This window comes from Silurus meridionalis, chromosome 22 (assembly GCF_014805685.1).
Source record: "Silurus meridionalis isolate SWU-2019-XX chromosome 22, ASM1480568v1, whole genome shotgun sequence".
Classification (NCBI taxonomy): Eukaryota; Metazoa; Chordata; class Actinopteri; order Siluriformes; family Siluridae; genus Silurus; species Silurus meridionalis.
This window is the reverse complement of record NC_060905.1, coordinates 17,252,672-17,273,839: the sequence shown is the minus strand read 5'-3', so window position 1 is coordinate 17,273,839 and position 21,168 is coordinate 17,252,672. Positions and strand designations below refer to the sequence as shown.

Below are 21,168 nucleotides of genomic sequence, written 5' to 3'. Positions count from 1 at the left end.
GTGTTTATACCCTAAGTGGACATGTCAAAGTGTTGATATTGTGTGTGAGCACCATTGTTATGCAGCACTACCTCAATCCTCCTGGGTATGGAATTCACCAGAGCTGCACAGATTGTTGCTGGGATCCTCTTCCACTCCTCCATAATCACATCCAGAGCTGCTGGATGTTACACACATGATGCTTTTCCACCTTCCACTTGAGGATCCCCACAGGTGCTCAAAAGTGTACAGTTCTGGAGACATATTTTGTCACTCCATCACCTTCACCTTCAGCAAGGTAGTTGTCATTTTAGCGGCGTGTTCGGCGTCCGGCCCAGTTTCTGAAGAAAGGTCATCATGTCCTGCTTCAGAATGTCACAGTACATGTTGAAATCCATGTTTCCCCTCAATGAATCGCTGCTCCCCAGTACCAGCCGCACTCATGCAACCTCAGACCATGATGCTACCACCACCATGCTTGACTGTAGGCAGAACACAATATTCTTGGTTCTCCTCACCACACATGCTGGACGCCATCTGAGCCAAACAAGTTTATCTTAGTCTCTTCAGACCACAGGACATGGTTCCAGTAATTCATGCTCTTGGACAGGTTGGTCTGAGCACTGACAAGTGGACCTTCAGCTTTTGCAACGTCTTAAGCAATGCTGCAGCACTCATGCGTCTGTTTTTTGAAACAGTTTCTACACCTGACGCACAGCACGAGGTCTTAACTTCCCGTCTTGGAAAACCTCTGTATGACCCTGCCCACTGTACTGTAACTCAGTTTCAGGGTGTTAACGATCTTTTAATTGCCTAGCCCTTTTTGTGAAGAGCAACAAGTCTAATTCCACTAATCTAAATCTAATTAATTGAGAAACAGTTTAGCGCTAAGGAATCAATCTACATATCAAATATTGGTGAGAAATTATTGCTAATTTTGTAACTACAGTATAGCACATCTCATAATAATTATATATAAATAAATAGTTCAAATATATCAAAAACAATGCATCACATCGTTAACTTATACACCAATGCACCGATGCGAATCAGTGAATCTTATCGTCCCTGAAAACAGACCACAGTGTTAAAAATGAGTGGACATACAGACAAGTGCAACCACATACAAACCACTTGCCTCTTCAAAAACTCAACAAATTGACAACATAATAAATCTCAGATCGTAATAAATCAGAACTAAAAACCCCACAACAAATGTAAAAGCACGACTCAAAAACACATGGATATGAACTAAAAACAGAAGGTTTACTAAAGACTGTCATGCTCTTTGCTGATTGGCTCATTCATGTGATGTTTCTTTTGATGCCTGGCTTCAATGTTCAAACACAAAACCTGCAAAAAAGACCCGAATCTACCCTGAAATCTGCATTGGGATACACAGGATACACATTTGTCTCTGTCTTTGCATGGAAAACATGATCACTGTGGTGTGCACGCATTTCTAATAAGCAACTGCGAAATCACTTCTGTCTGCATTTACATCTCTCCGTTTGCCGTGACCTGCTTGTGAAGGTAAATGGATTAGATTTATGTCTGATTGTTTAATTTGAAACATGATCTCAGCGACTATTTTTAAACTAATCCCAAAAGTGCCACCTGCACACTTTTTTTTCCACCCACAACCCGGCTCCATATCTAGCACATAGGAGCTGAGACCGCGGCATCCATGCTGAAGTGAGTTAACACTGATGTGTTTCTGACTTTCCTGCTGTTGTGATTTTGGACTTCTTGTTGTGTTTGCTTATATTGCTGTTGCATTGTTTTGTTGGGACAAAACCACCTTAGACAAGTGATGTGACTGTAGGTATAACACCTTGTGGTACCAGAGTAGATTTCTTCATTGCTAGAGATTCAAAGCACTTTTGTACGTCGCTCTGGATAAGGGCGTCAGCTAAATGCCGCAATGTAAAAATGTGAATGTACTCGGTCCGTCCCGGAAACACAATTTGTACAGCGCAAATGCAACTACTTCCTGTATGAAGTATGTCGAAACAAGTTTTGGGTATTTTTAATACAGTTGACGCCGACCCGATCGATATCGAAAAAAGTTTTTTACTAGTGTACTACTAGTTTCATCTTTTTCTTAATTTAATTATATTGATTACATTTCTCTTTACATTTCACTTTCGACTTGGAGATGCATCCATGGAGTATGTGATTTGCTTCTGTTGTAATACCCAATACTCTAGTTATAATATTTAGGTGTACTGAAACACCACTCCAGATCTTTAATGCCCAGACGTTCCAGCATCAGCACTCAGACATTGTCAGACGTTTTAACTTTATTTTAGTCGTGTCAAAGAGAAAATTCAAGCAGGGTTGTGTGTGTGTTTGAACAATCTTAGGGTTTTCTTGTACTGATTTACGTTTTTGTCTAAAGGGGATACAAGGGTGGATGCTTGTTACATTCCAGACTTTATAGGCAACACACACACACACACACACACACACACACACACACTAATATGTAAGCTGGGAAGGAACAAATCCCAGCAGACCTCCACCCAAAAGCTTCCTGCTTACAAAATACTTGAGTTTTGACGTACAGTAACAGGACACTGCTTCAGCTTCTCTGACTGCTTCTGTACTGGAGAATTTTTGACCTGATTTTGCAGCACGATCAAAAATCGGTACATAAGGTAAAGGAATTCATCTGCCCTAAATTCAATCTAGTCACTGGTGGCCGAATCAGTGCCCACAGACCCACACCAACGCCAATGTATTCTTTTTATAGTATAATATTCGACTGCTTGTATAAAAGCCACCAATCAGAAGGCAGCATAGAATGATTTCAAATTCACAGAAAACCACAAATACGGCAACGAAAACGACGAAACATGAACAAAACATGCAAAAAAAAAATTCTTACCTCCAACTCACTTAGAAACATTTCTAATTTCATGCAATTCAATTTTCAGTTTCAATACAGATTGACATGGTTATAAAAAGCAGTAATCATAAAAGATATAAATATATGTATAAAAGTAATGGCCTACTGATGTCATTCAAAGCACGTACGCACATGTAGCATTAGCTTAAAATGGCGGACAGAGGCGAAACATCAAAGCGACATAGATAATGTACCCAGAATTTAAAAATCTAATATCTGGCCATATTTTGGCTTTTATGTACAAACTGGTACAAGACACTCTGAAACACACAAAGATAATATGTAGGGAACACCACTAACTTAAGAAACCACATTAGCTGTTTTACACAGAGATGCTGACGCCTGCCAGTGCCAAGACAATCTTAGCTCTGGCAGAAATATAACAAACAATATCCTCTCGGAGAAGGAAAAGGAATAATCAGATCTGTAGCTGCTTTCATAGCGAAGGATCTACAGCCTTTATTCTGTGGTTTCATCACCTGTTGAAGATGCTGGATATTAGCTGCCATCATGCAGCCACTTTAAAGATAAGGTTATACTTGAACTCTACAACAAAACCAAATATATATATATATATATATATATATATATATATATATATATATATATATATATATATATATAGAATATAAGTTTACAGTTTCATGTGCTTTTAGTATTTACTAATGTTTATTAGTTCATTTGTTTGAAGTTTGCTACATTCAGGACGTGTACTTTCTTGGAGCAGATCAAATAGCAAAAAAAGGGAGTTAAAAAAAAATCATTATTTATTTATTTATAATATACAAACATTGACAATGCACAGCATTGTGATGCATTGCGATGTTGAATCGGATCATACCTGTGAAGATTCGCACCCCTGTAAAAGATTATGTCTGAGTATATGTCTGTATATATATATATATATATATATATATATATATATATATATATATATATATATATATATATATACAATGTGTGTGTGTGTGTGTGTCGGAGTACGTCTGGCTTAAATTAAAGTAGCAGTGGGGTGTCAGGGTAAAATATTTCTCATGCACTATTGTGCTTTGGTCCATAGGGGGCGCTGTTGATTTGAAAGACACAGTGTGAGACGGCGTTTCAGTGCAGCGCTCGTCAGCCGTGATTAACATCAGGTTTGGTTGGTTGGCCTGCAGTCCGTCGAGCATTAACCCGACTCGCTATGTTGCAGATCGTCCAGATGGCTAATTCTGAAACGTGTGCTGTTTCGAACACGAGCGTATGTACACGTGGACGTGTTTACACCAGTGGGTGAGATGAAAACAAAGACTAAGAAGAAGCATCCAGAAATGGGTGCAAGTTAAACTCTTAGACGATCTCAGACAGAAAAAGGTATCATGGGGACTTTCTGAGAGACTTCAAATAAACCTTCCGGATGTCCAGAAGTCACGTTATAAATTTATAAATATTCAAGCACTGATTATTTTCTATTAAAATGATCATGAACCCAAAACCTTCTTTCTAGCTGCTAAAATAATCACGCAAATTGCAGCCACGGGTGTCGAGTTCGAGTCTGAAGTTTCTTCCATCATTTATTGCTCTTTAAATGTTCTGCTTGCTGTTAAACTGATGCTGAACTGTATGTTGGTGATAAATAGATACCACTAAGTTGGATGACTGATTTGTCAAATGGTTGTCTTCTTGTCTTTCCTTGTAAAGGATAATAAGAAGCAGCACAAGGTTGGAAAGGTATTGAAACGTTCTGCTCTTGAGCATAAAGTGTCTGGGTTATAAATCAACAACTCCTAGTCCAAGGTTGTGCATTTCTCCTTGAAAAATGGCCGAGATGCTTCTTTCAGGTCAATGCAGAGACATTGCTCATGGTGGAGAAGTATTTAAGAAACGTATAAACCACTGAGTTCTTACAAAATACTGACAAAGACAGCAGTATCTGTAGAGTTGAACGAACAGGAGATAAAGCATCTATGTTCCTGTTCTTGGTTATGAATTGTGGTTAGTCACACATGTACTTGTTATACATGTGATATATATACATTACTGTAAAGTGGAATTTTCTCTTCTCATATCTCTATAGTGATGTTAGAAAGCGCAGGGTCAGCCATGATGCAGTACCCCGAAGCACAGAGGGTTAAGGGCCTTGCTCAAGGGCCCCAAGAGTTGCAGATTGAAGATACTATATATATATATATATATATATATATATATATATATATATATATACACACACATAGTAATAAGTATGTGCTTTTTTGAGCATTGCAATCTACATTTAGTTCCAATTTGCTCTTCTACTTCTCTCCACTATTATGAAAAGATGCTCCACTAGATTGTGGACTAGTCAGGAACTGATGTAGGTGAGGTGAGGAGGTCTGGGGGGCAGTCAGTGTTCAAATTCATCTCAAAGATGTTCAATAGGGTTGAGATGAAGAAAATGCAAAATTGTCCCTCCAGCTTTGTGGTAAGAGTTTGGAAGAAGAGTTTTTCCATATAGTGTGTATAGTGTACAGTGGAAACTTGATGCTCACGACCGTGACACTCGTGACCTCGATAGTTCACGACTTTTCATTTGGAACCGGACTGAGAGTAACTCGCGAAAAATCTGATAGTTGACGAGAAGCCGCGAGTGGCTCGAAAGTTCTGAGTAACATTTCAAGAACTTGTACTAAGACTCAGAACCAGCTGGAGAGATTATACAGTGGTGTGAAAAAGTGTTGCTGCTTGTTATTAGGTTCAGGGGGGCAAACACTTTTTCACACAGGGCCATGTAGTTTTGGATTTTGTTTTCCCTCAATAATAAAAACCTTCATTTCAAAATCTGCATGTTGTGTTCACTTGTGTATCTTTTACTAATTGAAATTTGTTTCATGATCTGAAACATTAAAGTGTGACAAACATGCAAAAAAAAAAAAATTAGGAAGGGAAGGGGGCCAACACTTTTTCACACCACTGTATGTCCCAGGAATTTCTTGGGATCTCCCAGATTTTGCTGGAATGTTTGGCGATGAATAGAGGCGGGTGTAATGATCCTCTCGCCATCATAAACGGCAAAATGAATTAATACATAGTCGAGAAATGCACGAATGTACGTATTTTGAAGAAGATTTTTCTTTTGCAGAAAGAAAAAATACAGCTAAAGTGCACTTACGTCAAAACCAGGCTTAAATATAGAAACGATAATTGTACAGCCATCTTGCCAAGCCACAACTGACAACCGAAACACATCCTTCCTCTAAGCTTGGAGAATTTGAAAGCCTTCATAAAAAAATGCTTTTTTTTTTTTATGTGGCATTTTTGTGTTGCATCTCTTCAAGCCTTCTGACATGATCGGATATAAATAGATCTCTGGGGAATTCACGTGGATAGTCCCGATCCATGATGAACTTTGTGAAGTCTGGTTTGTGCTTTTTTCGGCTTTATTGTTGCGTCCATTTTTAAACTAGCCGTCTTCCACCTTGGGGAAAAATTAGTCAGAAACAAGCCAATGCACATGACCTATTTTTGCTACAGCAGTAGCAGTGTCTGTTTTGTCTGGAGAGGAAAACCTCACTCGCAGGAGGTTTGTGTATGTGTGTGTGTGTGTGTGTGTGTGTGTGTGTGTGTGTGTGTGAGAGACCTGGGTTTCACTGGCAGTATTGTCCACTGTATGAGGATGTATCTCAGGAACTCCCCACAATAAAAAAAAAACCCAGTCATGATGCCACTTTGGCCAACAATAGCAAAAAAGGAAACTTGTTGCTTGCAGTTTCTCCTGGGGATGTGTTCCACCTCTTTCGACCTCACGGCATGTTTCCTTTCTCCAAGCCCGACTTCGGATGTCTGGATAATTTGGTTGTTATCCAAAAATGTTCTGAAAAGTTCTGTAAATCTTTTAATTCGCCATATACACTACATAGACAAAAGGTATCACCTGACTTAGTCATATGTGGTTCTTTCTTAAACTTTTACCACAAAAGTTACATAATTGTACAGGACAAACCTGTTCCAGCATTCTATTTCACAAAACCAGCTCCATGAAGATATGCTTTCCATGGGTTTAGATGGGAAGATCTCCTGCTATTGAGCTCCTGAACACCGATGAAATTCGAGATGAATATGAATGCTACCTGCTTCTCAGGCCTCCTTACCACACCTAGGTCAGTTATTAACACCCTTGTGGTGTAGAAAATCTCACATAGATTCTAGTAAAACATTTTCCCAGAAGAGTGGAACTTATGATGGACTCAATGTGTAATGGGATGTTCAAGAAGGACATATGTATCTTATGCTCAGGTGTCAAACTTTTGCCCATTTAGAGTAGTGTATTTCTGTCAAGTGAATAGAGTGGAAAACATTGTGAAATGGTCACTTTATTTAAAAAAATCACTACCATACACACACACACACACACACACACACACACACACACACACACACAAGGACATCCTGTAACTGCTGGATTTTTGCAAATTTACCAAATGACAGTGGTGGATGTAAATAAAGTCTGGGCAGAAAAATGCTATTTACTGAAAATGGAGGAAACACACACACACACACACACACACACACACACACACACACACACACAAGGGTTTTCTCCAACCACAAACTGCCTGTTCATTTTTAGCAGGCTATTTTTATAGCATTTTCAGCATTACAGGAGATGGACCAGGTCGGGTCATTTGAAAATGGAACGGCAGGTTCAGAAGCGAGCTGAAATCTCATGCTGAAACCTTTTTAAACGCAGAACTTCAGCCAGCGTAAGCTTTCTGGTTGTAGTTTGTCAAGTTTAAAAGTATTCCTAGACATGTAATAGTCTACACGTACTGTGATTCACAGCAACGCTACAGTTACATTTCGGCTCCTGTTTGCATTGTAATGAGCTGGAAATGAGCCCTGCCCTCTCTTCTGCAACAGAGGTAGTTCTCTTCGCTCCATTTATTTATTTATTTAGACAAGCCACATGAGTATGTATTGTTTCTGTAGAACCACTAGGGAAGAAATTACAATTACGTAGATGGTGTTAAGATTGACAGACTGCTGCTTTAAGCAACATTTGAGAAATGCTAGAAATAGATTTCCATGCAGTAACCCTGCTCCAATTGGGCTTGCAGGATGCTGATCCATATATATATATATATATATATATATATATATATATATATATATATATATATATATATATATATATACGTTAAAGCAAATTTAACGGCATTAATTTTGTTAACGTGCAATTAATGCAGCGCACATTTCTGTTCGATCGTTTTTTATTAAAAATATAAATAAATAAATATTCGTTATATATAAATAATATAAAAATAATTAACAATCATAACCAAAATCCGCCATGATGCACACGTCCGGCAATTCAAACCGTCCGTGTGGAAACACAGCAAAATTCCGTTCGGTGTCATGATGATTTGTGTAATTTAAACACCATAATTACTTGAAAACATTTACAAGTATATTTTGTCTTCATTCTCTACGGTGAGTTTGGTTTTAATATTAATAAACATTTGCATAAAGCATCAATATTTGATGCATGTTGATTAGAGTATTAAAAACTTGAAAAGTGTCAATTTAAGGTACATTTAGAACAGATACATGTGCGATTAATCATGAGTCAACTCATGACCATCATGCGAATAATAATTACATATTACATACAGGTATGGAACATGTTTATCTATGTTTAGTTCATACTTCATACCTCATACTTTGAGTGCAATTTTTTTTAATATTATTAATAAACTTGAAAAAATTACAATGCCAGGGGTATAAAAAAAAAGAAAGTAGAGTTAGCGCAGTGTCACAGTGTTTACACACTCTGTACTGGAAATAAGATCTGTTTTGCACACACATGAAAACACAAAAGAATCAATATCGCTATCGTTAGCCGCTAACCAGGAAGTGACTAGCAGCTAACACTAGCGCTATGGATTTTTTTGCTCTTTATGTCCAGCTCTTGAAATGAGAAAATCCTGACAATTTCACATATCGAGGGAGTGAATGAATGAAGGATGGAAGGAATGAAGACATTTGTTAAAGGATGCTGAAATAAGTAGAACAGTTAAGTAGATCAAATCTTTAGAAAATTAAATATTAAATGTAAAACACACACACACACTTACACACACTTGCATACACATCTGAATTACCTAAATGAAATCTAACAAAAGTAAACTATTTAATAAAATCTTTCCATTTATTTAATTTTAATTAATCAATTTATTTAGTGGCAATTTAATTGATTAATCAAGTGTTTTGCATTATTTTTATTAATTATATTCATTTTAAATAAATATTCAAATGTTGTTGAAATGCCATCGAATTGAAAGTTGTTTAATGCGTGCGCTCTGAATTCTGAATATGCATTCGTGATTTTTCTCATTATCATAAATACAATTATAACAGTACATTTTTCTTTTTTGTCAGTAAACTGCATAACTCACATTAGACTCGTCCTGTACTGTAGTGTTTTTTTGTTTGTTTTTTTGCTTTATTGCATTTTATTATGAGTAAAATTTAAATGAGCTCCTTTTTAATTGAGTAGATTTTTAGACTCGTAACTTTACTAGTACTGAAGTCAAATTTTATTTAGGTAACAGTAACATTCACTTGAGTAGAATTTTTTTATTACTTTTTCCACCCTGTTTTTTCCCGAAGGTTTTGCCCCTTTTGCCTCAAAAGGAGTGTTGTGTAATGTATAGAGTGAGCCCTCTGCTGGCTGTGTGGTGAAATGCATGAAAATGTATGGTGAAATCTTATAGAACACATTGACAAGACTTAGTTACCCCCACACTACAAACAAACAAAAAACCCCAAGCAGCTTTGTACTAGATAAGGATGAAGCTGATTACCAGATTTCCTTAGTGTCCTGAATGCATGAAACAAGCTCTTTTTATCGTATTGCAACATGGCAAAAAAAGCTTTTTTTGTATACTATATATGTAATCATCAGAGAAGCACGTCCACTTGACCTACAGCATCGTGAACAGGATGGAAAATGCATACAGAAAGAAGAGCTAGAAATGGTGAAAAAAAAGCGATGTTTATTAATCTGGTGGAAAAAAATGGCTGATGAAATAACAGCCTTTGAAGGACATTAAAGAATGAGGTGAAGAAAATGGTGGGTGGGGGGTTAGTGTAAATAAAAGAGAAAGATAAGGAAAGACTGAGAGGAGGAGATAAAGAGGAACCAGGGAGCTGGGGAGAAGGATGAAGGCAGACAGCTGTGTTTTTGTGTTGCTATTTTAAGCGTCTAGCCGCTGCTCCACTCCCCTGGTTTGGCCCAGCCTATTTCTGTCCTGGGCCGGCCCTGCTGCTATTCCTGCCACCTGGGAGTGCGAGAGAGATAGAAAGAGACAGAGAAAGAGAGAGAGAGAGAGAGAGAGAGGAGAGGGAACTGCTGTACATTCACATGGTGATGACAGGAAGAGCGAGAGACGTAGAGAGGAGGTGGGAGACAGATAGTTTTGTAGCGATCCAGAGATAGTCAGAGTGCGACGGGCTGCACACCGGGGCGAATCTCAAAAGAGGGAGGACAAAGAAAAAGAAAAAAGAACACAAACAGTGCAGGCTTTTTTCTTTCCTCTTTAGTCAACCGGTCAATCGAAAGACTTCGAACAGACCAGGGTTTTTTTCAACAGTGACTCGGAAGACTGAAAAAGGACAGGAGGAGCGAAAGGAAAGCGAGCGTCCCTGCTGTGGGATTTAGGTGAGGGTCGGTTGTCCCGGGGTGAGGGGGTACAGGACTCGTCTCGCATTCAGAATGCTGCAGACTATTTATGAGAGCGAGTCGCGCATCCCTGCTGAGTGGCTCAGGAACCTCCTGGATACAAACAGCATCTCAAGCAGTGTGATTGGCTCAGGTACCATCTCTATCTTCTCTCTCTCACACACACACACACACACACACACACACACACACACACACACACACACAGACTGTAGGCTGATATTTTTGCTTTTCTATATTTGTCCTTTTCTCTTTATATAACTCTTTCGGTCTTTCACTTCCTCTCAGCCATCTCTTCCTCCATGTGATCTTTTCGGGTTTTTTCGCCCCCCTCTCTTTTAGGGGTGTGTCTGCAAAGGGTGGCCCGGGATGGCATGCCACCCCAATATTCACCCCAGATTAAATTTTGTTCTACTTCAAGTCAAATTCATGGAGCGTTGGATTTTAAGCCAACTTGTCCTCCTCCTATACATCATTTAGTCATAACACCCCTTTGGTGCCCCCCTGTTGCCCGTCTTTGCCACCCCATATGCCTACAAACATGTCTAGTCAATTTCCTTTCGCTTCTCTTCTTTGCCACGTTTTTCAGGTCTCAATGGGAATAAGGTGTGGTGTGTGTGTGTGTGTGTGTAGTGTTTGTGCTTGTCTTAGGAAAGATGCTGTATGTGGAAGTGTGTGTTTGGTGCATTGTTGTTTACCCTTTTATGTCGTGTGTGTGTGTATGTGTGTGTGTGTGTGTGTGTGGGAACCTATTATGTCAGAACCTATTTTTCTGAAGGCATCGCACAGTAGGATTCGCTATAACGTCGAATTATTTTTTAAATGAGGGGTTTTCCATTACAGGTCACTAAACTAAACACCACGCCATCGTCACTGTACGCATCATTCTCCTATTTTGGTCTTTGCTGTAATTCCATGGCACACTTTTCACACAGAATATTCATATTTTCTTAATTAAAAGACCTTTTCCTTGTCCTCCACTGACACTTAAAATTAAAATTAAAATAAGGAACTGTAAAAAAACGCCGGTCCCTTGCAGCTGGATGCAGAGTGGACACTTCATTAAGCTGCTCAGACCCAATATAGCAACGATCCCTGGAGAACCGGTCCTAGGAAACACTGGTACACGGCCAGAATCATGAACATGCTCAAAACAGGATTATTTCTGTTCCCCCACTGGGATCATTTTCTTGAAGATTTTAAAAATTGCAGACAATGATGCATTTATCCTCAGTCCCACCCTGAGTTTCCATGGCCATGGGAGACCCAATATCTATAAATACAGTAATCCCCCGTTTATGGCGACAGTTCCGTTCCACCCTCAATAAACGAAAAACCACGATAAACGGATGCCACCCCAGAAATGCTGTTTTATGAATACAGTACTGTACTGTATTAACATTTTACTTTATTTTATAATTTTATTAATACATTTCATTATTTCAAAATAAAACTCCTTAAAAACATAAAAACAATTCCCTATAAGTTTTTTGGTCTATCGTGCTCTCTAGTAATGTGTGGAACACAATTCCACGATAAACCGGGGCGCCAGATTAGAACAGCGGTAAAGCGGGGGATTACTGTAATTTACTGTATATTTCACAAAATATATATAGTCCCCCTTTTACTGGCTAAACAGTGTGACCTGTCGAGCATCAACAGCATTAACCTCTTTAGCAGTTTGAGCTACAGGAGTTCATCTGTTAGATCGGAACCACATCGGAGCTGAAGTTTTGGAGATGCTCTGACCCAGACGTCTAAAAACTTTTTTCCTGCTTCTAACAGATCAACTTTGAGGAAATGTTCACTTGCTGCTTAATATATCAGTTTTGTGAATCTTAGGTGTATGACATTATAAACACCCCTCCAGGGAGTTTTGTTTAAGAGCGTCATGTGACTTCTAGCATGTCAACTCAAAAATGTCATCCAGCGCTTCCATTTTTAGTCTGTTTTATAATTCTGTTTATTTGAGCTCAATCTCTGTTTCTCGTCCACTCTGACTCACTCTGGCCACTAAGGGACATTTCAGAGTTGAGCAGCGTGAGTCAGTGCTTCTAGCCCTGCAAAGCTCTGTGCTGTATGTGCTGAGCTGAACATACACTCCGCTACAGACGCTGCATGGAAAGCGAACTATGAGAATAATGGCCTTTGGTGGCGATGAATAAAAGATAGAGGTCAAGCGTTCTCCTGACACACGTCAGCCTCGCTGAACAAAACAGCCACCTACATGTCTGCGTTCTTGCATTTATTCATACGGCCCACACTTTTATTTTTATCTGGAGTGGCTTGGAGCTGAAGCTGACCAGGGCTTCGGGGATCCAAAGATCCTAATCTGGAATGGGAAAAGTATTTGGAGATTATATTATTCCGATATATTTTCATTTTTGGCTGAGACATTTACATGCTTCAGTGGTGTACTTAATAAGCCTGTCAGAACAGCTTTCTCTGGTGCAAATACTATTTAAATTTAGATCAATTCTGTAAAAAAAAAAATCATGTTTGAATGTTTAAGATCCAATCTTTTACTTTTGAACATAGAGCGGGTATGTCAACATAGTACTTCTGCAAAATGTCAAGTGTGTGTGTGTGTGTGTGTGTGTGTGTGTGTGTGTGTGTGTGTATATATATATATATATATATATATATATATATATATATATATATATATATATATATATTTATATGTGTGTATGTGTTTTCACACATTCACATAAATACACACACACACACATATATATATATATATATATATATATATATATATATATATATATATATATATATATACACACACACATATGCTGTGTATGTGTGTGTGTATATATATATATATATATAGAGAGAGAGAGAGAGAGAGAGAGAGAGAGAGAGAGAGAGAGAGAGAGAGAGAGATAGATAGATGTATAGATAGATAGATGTATCAATATATCAATATATAAGCAGAGAGAAAATGTGTGTGTGTGTGTGTGTGTGTGTGTGTGTGTGTGTGTGTATAGAGAAAAGTATAAGATTTTTCATTTTATCAGTTTGTCTCTCTGTATTATTATTATTATTTCTAGATAAAATAATTATTGATTAATGCAAGTGTTTATTTATTTATTTATTTATTTATTTATTTATGTGGTTAATATATGAATAAATGAACACAGGCATTACCTAAACTTGCATGTTGCAATGTTTTAAACATTGAAGTTTATTCATGAAACACTTCAAAACATCAGAATATTATAAGAATGTTGATTTTTTTCAAGCTGTAGGGCTGAAAGTATAAAATGCCCTGATGAAGCTCCTACACGATGCGTGTATTCTTGCGCCAGTTAGTATCTGATGATCCTACTTTCACGGAGCGTGTGTAGCTTCGGAGGCCTGACTTTGGCCCCTGGCGCTAGTTAAAGCCTGGCGTGAGGAGCATGCTGTTTACCTCGCTCAGACTCACGGGGCCAGGCAGAGCATGAGGCCAGCTCGATGTTCTGGCTCCTTGGCTCTCGGGCACAGCTATTCCTGGCCTCGTTATTTTGGGCTTAAGGCATTAGGGGTGCTAAGATTAGCCTCAGTTATCATTCTGTCTGAGTTAACTCCTAATAAAACCACCCACCGGAAAGGCTGTATTTATAACCTTCACTCTTTCTGCCTTGTTTGTTTGTTTATTTATTTATTTATGAATTATCTACCTGTGTGGGAACACCTGGCAGTCGGATTGTTCATGGTTGTAGATTTCCAGTCTGATCATTTGGACCGGTGCAGGGGCTCCTCTGCTTGGTGCAGGCAGTCACGCTAGCTAAAGCTAATCCTGTAGCTGTTATTGTGATCGGAGTATGTGCTCGTGTCTATTAGTAGTAATCAACACGGAGGTCAGGTTCATGCTTCTGTTTTTGGTGCATGCTGCTTTTTGTGGCGTGTGTATTTTCAGGGTGAGGGGCCCCAGGAGTCTGACTGACTAGCGGCCACTTTACAAACATGTACCTCCATCACGCTCATGTTCACAGAGTCAAATACTCTTGGCTTTGTGTCAAATATGGAAAACAGGGTCCTGAGCTGCAGAGTGAACTAGATTTTCTCTCTCGACTCTCTCTCTCTCTCTCTCTCTCTCTCTCTCTCTCTCTCTCTCTCTCTCTCTTTCTTTCTTTCTCTCTGTCTATATCTTTGTTTATATCTCTATCCCTTTCTTTCTCTGTCTTTCTTTGTTTATATCTCTATTCCTTCCTTTCTTTGTCTTTCTCTCCTCTTTCTTTCTTTCTTTCTTTCTTTCTTTCTGTGTGTCTGTGTGTCTGTGTGTTTCTTTCTTTCTTTCTTTCTTTCTTTCTTTCTTTCTTTCTTTCTTTCTTTCTTTCTTTCTTTCTTTCTGTCACTATTTCACTATTTCAGTCTTTCACTCTTTTTCACTCTCTGTCTCTCTTTCTCTTTCTTTCTTTTCCTCACACTTGTGTGTGTGTGTGTGTGTGTGTGTGTGTGTGTGTGTGTGTGTGTGTGTGTGTGTGTGTTTTCCCCTGCATGATAGCGAGTGTATACTTCAATGCATGCACATAGGCTTGTGTAAGAGAAAAAACCTAAGCAGGTGTGAAGTGTATTGGCTGGAGTGTATATACGGAGTGTGTATATATACACACACACACACACACACACACACACACACACACACAGACGAATGCCTGCATTTCCACACATGCCAAGCAGCCTTTCCTTTTTCTACCGTTTTGTTCACGCGTGTAAAAATAGTCGAACCGCGTCTCGAACATGACAGTCACATGCCGTCTGTCTTTAGATTGGGCTTAAAAAAGATTTCTGTCGCTGGTCAGAATGGCTTTCTGTGTTTTTTTTCTCACTCACGGAAAGGTTCGCATAGCAGCGGCGACAGCCGGATATTTTTGCCGATTAGCGACGTCCCAATGGCCTTAAACTATTTACTTCATTGTCTGCATAGGACATGCAAAAGTGTCTTTCACAACAACTTATACACATGCTGAGGAAATAAATCGACAATATTGTGCATTTATTTTGTCTACGTTTTACATGTACGGAAATGTGAAATGTTACGTTTAACCCCAGGGTCCCCAAAACTTTTTTCTGAGGGCCACATAATTTTCCCTTCCTTTAAATACAGGATACTGAATAAAAAACACTCCATGTAAAATAGTACTGAAATTTATTACAAAAAATATGAAAAAATGTATATTAATAATTAATAATATAATTATACAATTAATAAATTATAAATTTTAAGTATAATATAGTGCTCTCTGTGCAATGCTCAGTCTCACGTGTAAAAACAAACAACACGTGGCGTCATTGATTCGCCTCTAGAGTCCGGTTCTTTTAATGACAGTGGGCCGAATGCTGGAAAAATGAAGGGAAATTTTAGTTTGAAAGCCAACCTTTATCATTACATTAATACAGACATGTTATAAGCAGAACACATGTTTCAAAATATGTCTCTGGCATTGTTATGAGGGACGTTCCAAATGTGGGGGCTGTAGTTTAAGGACCCCTGGTTTAAAGCAAAGGGGGCCGCTGGAGTTATGCTTCGAAACAGGTTTCATGCCGAGTTCCTAGACATTCCACAGTAAAAGATACAGGAAGTGTGAAGTATGATTTAGTGTCAGTACTTCTGGTTTGGGTTTTTTTTTTCTGGTTTCATCCCTGAAATTCCAGCTTGATGATGAAACATCTGACAAACTGTGACTCAGAGAAGTTTTTTCCCCCATTTTGCACACATTTGCAATAGAGTTCGGGTTTGCGCTTTCTTGCGGCTCTGCATGATCATTGTGCTTTAAATTTTATATAATTAAAGAGTATAAAGAGTTTAAACACACACACACACACACACACACACACACACACACACACACACACACACACACACATTCAAATAAGAACAGTATTCACAAATCTGAGTTTATTGCATACTATTTCTTTATATTCTTTGTCAGTCTCTGTCTTTCTCTCTCTCTCTCTCTCTTTCTCGCTTGCTCTCTCTCTCTCTCTCTCTCTCTCTCTCTCTCTCTTTCTTTGTCTCTGTCTGTCACTCTATGTCTGCCTGTCTGTCTATTTCTTTCTCTTCCTCTCCCACTCTCTGCTTAAATATGTCTCCTTTCTTTCTTTCTTTCTTTCTTTCTTTCTTTCTTTCTTTCTTTCTTTCTTTCTTTCTTTCTTTCTTTCTTTCTTTCTTTCTTTCTTTCTTTCTCTCTTTCTCTCTTTCTTTCTCTCTGTCTATATCTTTGTTTATATCTCTATCCCTTTCTTTCTCTGTCTTTCTTTGTTTATATCTCTCTATTCCTTCCTTTCTTTGTCTTTCTCTCCCTCTTTCTTTCTTTCTTTCTTTCTTTCTTTCTGTGTGTCTGTGTGTCTGTGTGTTTCTTTCTTTCTTTCTTTCTTTCTTTCTTTCTTTCTTTCTTTCTTTCTTTCTTTCTTTCTTTCTTTCTGTCACTATTTCACTATTTCAGTCTTTCACTCTTTTTTCACTCTCTGTCTCTCTTTCTCTTTTCTTTCTTTTTCCTCACACTTGTGTGTGTGTGTGTGTGTGTGTGTGTGTGTGTGTGTGTGTGTTTTCCCCCTGCATGATAGCGAGTGTATACTTCAATGCATGCACATAGGCTTGTGTAAGAGAAAAAAAAACCTAAGCAGGTGTGAAGTGTATTGGCTGGAGTGTATATACGGAGTGTGTATATATATACACACACACACACACACACACACACACACACACACACACAGACGAATGCCTGCATTTCCACACATGCCAAGCAGCCTTTCCTTTTTCTACCGTTTTGTTCACGCGTGTAAAAATAGTCGAACCGCGTCTCGAACATGACAGTCACATGCCGTCTGTCTTTAGATTGGGCTTAAAAAAGATTTCTGTCGCTGGTCAGAATGGCTTTCTGTGTTTTTTTTCTCACTCACGGAAAGGTTCGCATAGCAGCGGCGACAGCCGGATATTTTTGCCGATTAGCGACGTCCCAATGGCCTTAAACTATTTACTTCATTGTCTGCATAGGACATGCAAAAGTGTCTTTCACAACAACTTATACACATGCTGAGGAAATAAATCGACAATATTGTGCATTTATTTTGTCTACGTTTTACATGTACGGAAATGTGAAATGTTACGTTTAACCCCAGGGTCCCCAAAACTTTTTTCTGAGGGCCACATAATTTTCCCTTCCTTTAAATACAGGATACTGAATAAAAAACACTCCATGTAAAATAGTACTGAAATTTATTACAAAAAATATGAAAAAATGTATATTAATAATTAATAATATAATTATACAATTAATAAATTATAAATTTTAAGTATAATATAGTGCTCTCTGTGCAATGCTCAGTCTCACGTGTAAAAACAAACAACACGTGGCGTCATTGATTCGCCTCTAGAGTCCGGTTCTTTTAATGACAGTGGGCCGAATGCTGGAAAAATGAAGGGAAATTTTAGTTTGAAAGCCAACCTTTATCATTACATTAATACAGACATGTTATAAGCAGAACACATGTTTCAAAATATGTCTCTGGCATTGTTATGAGGACGTTCCAAATGTGGGGCTGTAGTTTAAGGACCCTGGTTTAAAGCAAAGGGGGCCGCTGGAGTTATGCTTCGAAACAGGTTTCATGCCGAGTTCCTAGACATTCCACAGTAAAAGATACAGGAAGTGTGAAGTATGATTTAGTGTCAGTACTTCTGGTTTGGGTTTTTTTCTGGTTTCATCCTGAAATTCCAGCTTGATGATGAAACATCTGACAAACTGTGACTCAGAGAAGTTTTTTCCCCCATTTTGCACACATTTGCAATAGAGTTCGGGTTTGCGCTTTCTTGCGGCTCTGCATGATCATTGTGCTTTAAATTTTATATAATTAAAGAGTATAAAGAGTTTAAACACACACACACACACACACACACACACACACACACACACACACACACACACACACACATTCAAATAAGAACAGTATTCACAAATCTGAGTTTATTGCATACTATTTCTTTATATTCTTTGTCAGTCTCTGTCTTTCTCTCTCTCTCTCTCTCTCTCTCTCTCTCTCTCTCTCTCTCTCTCTCTTTCTTTGTCTCTGTCTGTCACTCTATGTCTGCCTGTCTGTCTATTTCTTTCTCTTCCTCTCCCACTCTGCTTAAATATGTCTCCTTTCTTTCTTTCTTTCTTTCTTTCTTTCTTTCTTTCTTTCTTTCTTTCTTTCTTTCTTTCTTTCTTTCTTTCTTTCTTTCTTTCTTTCTTTCTTTCTCTCTTTCTCTCTTTCTTTTCTTTCTCACTGTCTCTGTCTTTGTTTATATCTCTCTATTATTAAACTACTGCATTATAGCATTTTAAAAATACTAAAAAAGTACTTTTATGAAGCAGCATGAAATTTCTTCACAAACCAGTTGATTAAGTAAACAATGTTTGATAGCAGCCGCTTTTCTCTGGTCGAATCATGCAATAAATCTGACATATGCAACCAGTTAACAGATCAAATATTCACATACATAATCCCTGTGATCTCCCAGATAAAGGTCTTAAAGTAACCAACAGTTTAATGTTGAACAGTTTGCGAAAGACATAATTGTATCCTAATTTAGTTACTTGGTGTTTGGTAATGTAGGGTGACTTTGCATCAGAAACACTGACTCAATGACGAACAAGTCATTCATAAGAAGAACTGATGGCACCTGCATCCATAGCAACTAGTTTCTAACTAATTCATCATTTGATTGTTAATTAGGGCCGCAGCTATCGATTATTTTAGTGATCGAGTATTCTACCCTAACCCTAACCCTAGATTATTCTAGCGATTAATCGAGTAATCGGATAAGAAGTACTTTTTCTTTATTAAAGAGCAAAAACTGAATATACAAGAGAAAATAAGACGAGTCTCTTAAAATTAACAATTCATTTGTTTTCTTTTTAGAAAAAATTTTAATTGTATTGCTGAAATTGCAATCTGTGAAAACTAAAATTTAGATTCAAATACAATTTTATAAATTAAAAAAATCATACATAAAAATATAAAATACATTTCAGTAAACTCACAGGGTTTGGGTTTTTTTAAACCCAAACTTTAAAAATGTCGTTTTCTTTGGCCAGAATCATTTGGAAGCTTGTTTCCACCACATAAAAAAAAAAAAACTGATTTTCTCAGATTTTTCTGACAATTCTCTTAAACAGCCGACATTTCTGGTGCATCCACCGGTAAGCATGTTGTCGTGCTAAAGTTTGAAGCTGCTGGTGTATGAACGAGGCTCCTCTGCTTCATCTGTCTGGTTCCATCTCCTTCAGGGATCAGAGGCTCATATTGGTACAATGCGTTTCAATTGATTGTCGCCACTACACTACGCTGCCCGATTGGCTAAAAAAATAAGTTGGAATTGCGAGAAAAAAGGTTGGAATTAGGCAAACTTTTATTTATTTATCGAATTTTCTTATGGCGGAAAAGGGGCTTCCACATGAATCTTCTCCTTGCCCCTTGCTGTTTTCTCCCCTTTCCTCTATTTATATTCTGCAGTCTCTTCTGTGTTTACCTGTCCGGTGCGCTCCAGACTTTAGCAAGTGGTGCGTCAGTAATAATGGGAAGTGGGAAACACAGTGATCCAAGTTCAAATCAAGTTCAAATTTTATTTGTCACATACACATACATACAGAGTACGACATGCAGTGAAATGCTTTATACGACCGTCCGACGTTCAAGCATGGAAAAAGGAATAGAATGTAAGGATAAAAAAATAAGAATAAGTAGATAAATTAAAAAAAATATATAGAAAATATATGTATATACACGAATCTAGATGGGGATGGATGCATATGGCGGATATTGACAGTACAAATTAAAGTGAGTTAGTGTGATTGTCCTTAAAGTGTCCATGTGCAGTACGGTGTGGTATAAAGAGTTCAAGTGGCAGTCCAGATTTAAAGTGTCATATAATAGTGCAAAAAAGTTGTGCAGAAATAGTGAAGACGGATAGAGAGAGGTCCAGTACTATTTTCTGGGTGTTTCCTGGTTTAAACTCCGAATGGCCTACGGGAAGAAGCTCCTCCTCATTCTCTCTGTGTTTGCTTTCAAAAAGCGGAAGCCGCTTCCCTGAACGCATCAGAGAAAAAAGTCCATCGTTGGGATGGCTGAGGTCCTTCACAATCTTCTTGGCCCTGATCCGGCACCGCGTGCTGTAGATGTCCTGCAGGTCAGGGAGCTCGGGGCAGATGGTATGTTCAGCTGACCACACCACCCTCTGAAGGGCTCGCCTCTCCTGTATTGTGCTTTTCCCGAACCAGTGATGCTACCCATCAGGACACTCTTAATGGTGCAAGTGTAAAAGGTTCTTATCACCTGAGAGGGTAGTTTTAAGTTCCTTAAGCATCTCTGATGGTACAGACACTGCCATGCCTTCTTCATCAGGGTGTTGATGTGACAGGACCAGGACAGGTCCTGTGTGATGTGAACAACTAGGTACCGGAGACTGTCCACTCTCTCCACTGGGGTCCGGTTGATGTTTAGTGGTTGGTATGACTGTTTCTGCTTCGTGCTGAAGTCCACTATCAACTCTTTAGTCTTGCTGATGTTCAAGAGAAGATTGTTCTCCTGGCACCATCTCTCCAGGTTT

General features: G+C 38.4%; 1 protein-coding gene across 5 annotated transcripts in view; it reads left to right on the top strand.

Moving 5' to 3' along the window:
* LOC124376042 (histone deacetylase 9-B) overlaps positions 1-21,168 on the top strand; it is a 59,753-nt gene that overhangs the window by 2,873 nt on the left and 35,712 nt on the right. The window contains exon 1 of one of the 5 annotated variants that reach the window (XM_046834914.1): positions 10,216-10,719. The exons of 1 other annotated variant lie outside the window; for it this stretch is intronic. In XM_046834914.1, coding sequence (XP_046690870.1) covers positions 10,620-10,719 — 100 coding nt within the window. In that variant the 5' untranslated portion in view covers positions 10,216-10,619. Of the gene's footprint in view, positions 1-10,215; positions 10,720-21,168 lie in introns of those variants that run through there. 3 more of the 5 variants (XM_046834912.1, XM_046834913.1, XM_046834911.1) reach the window with 3 other exon arrangements.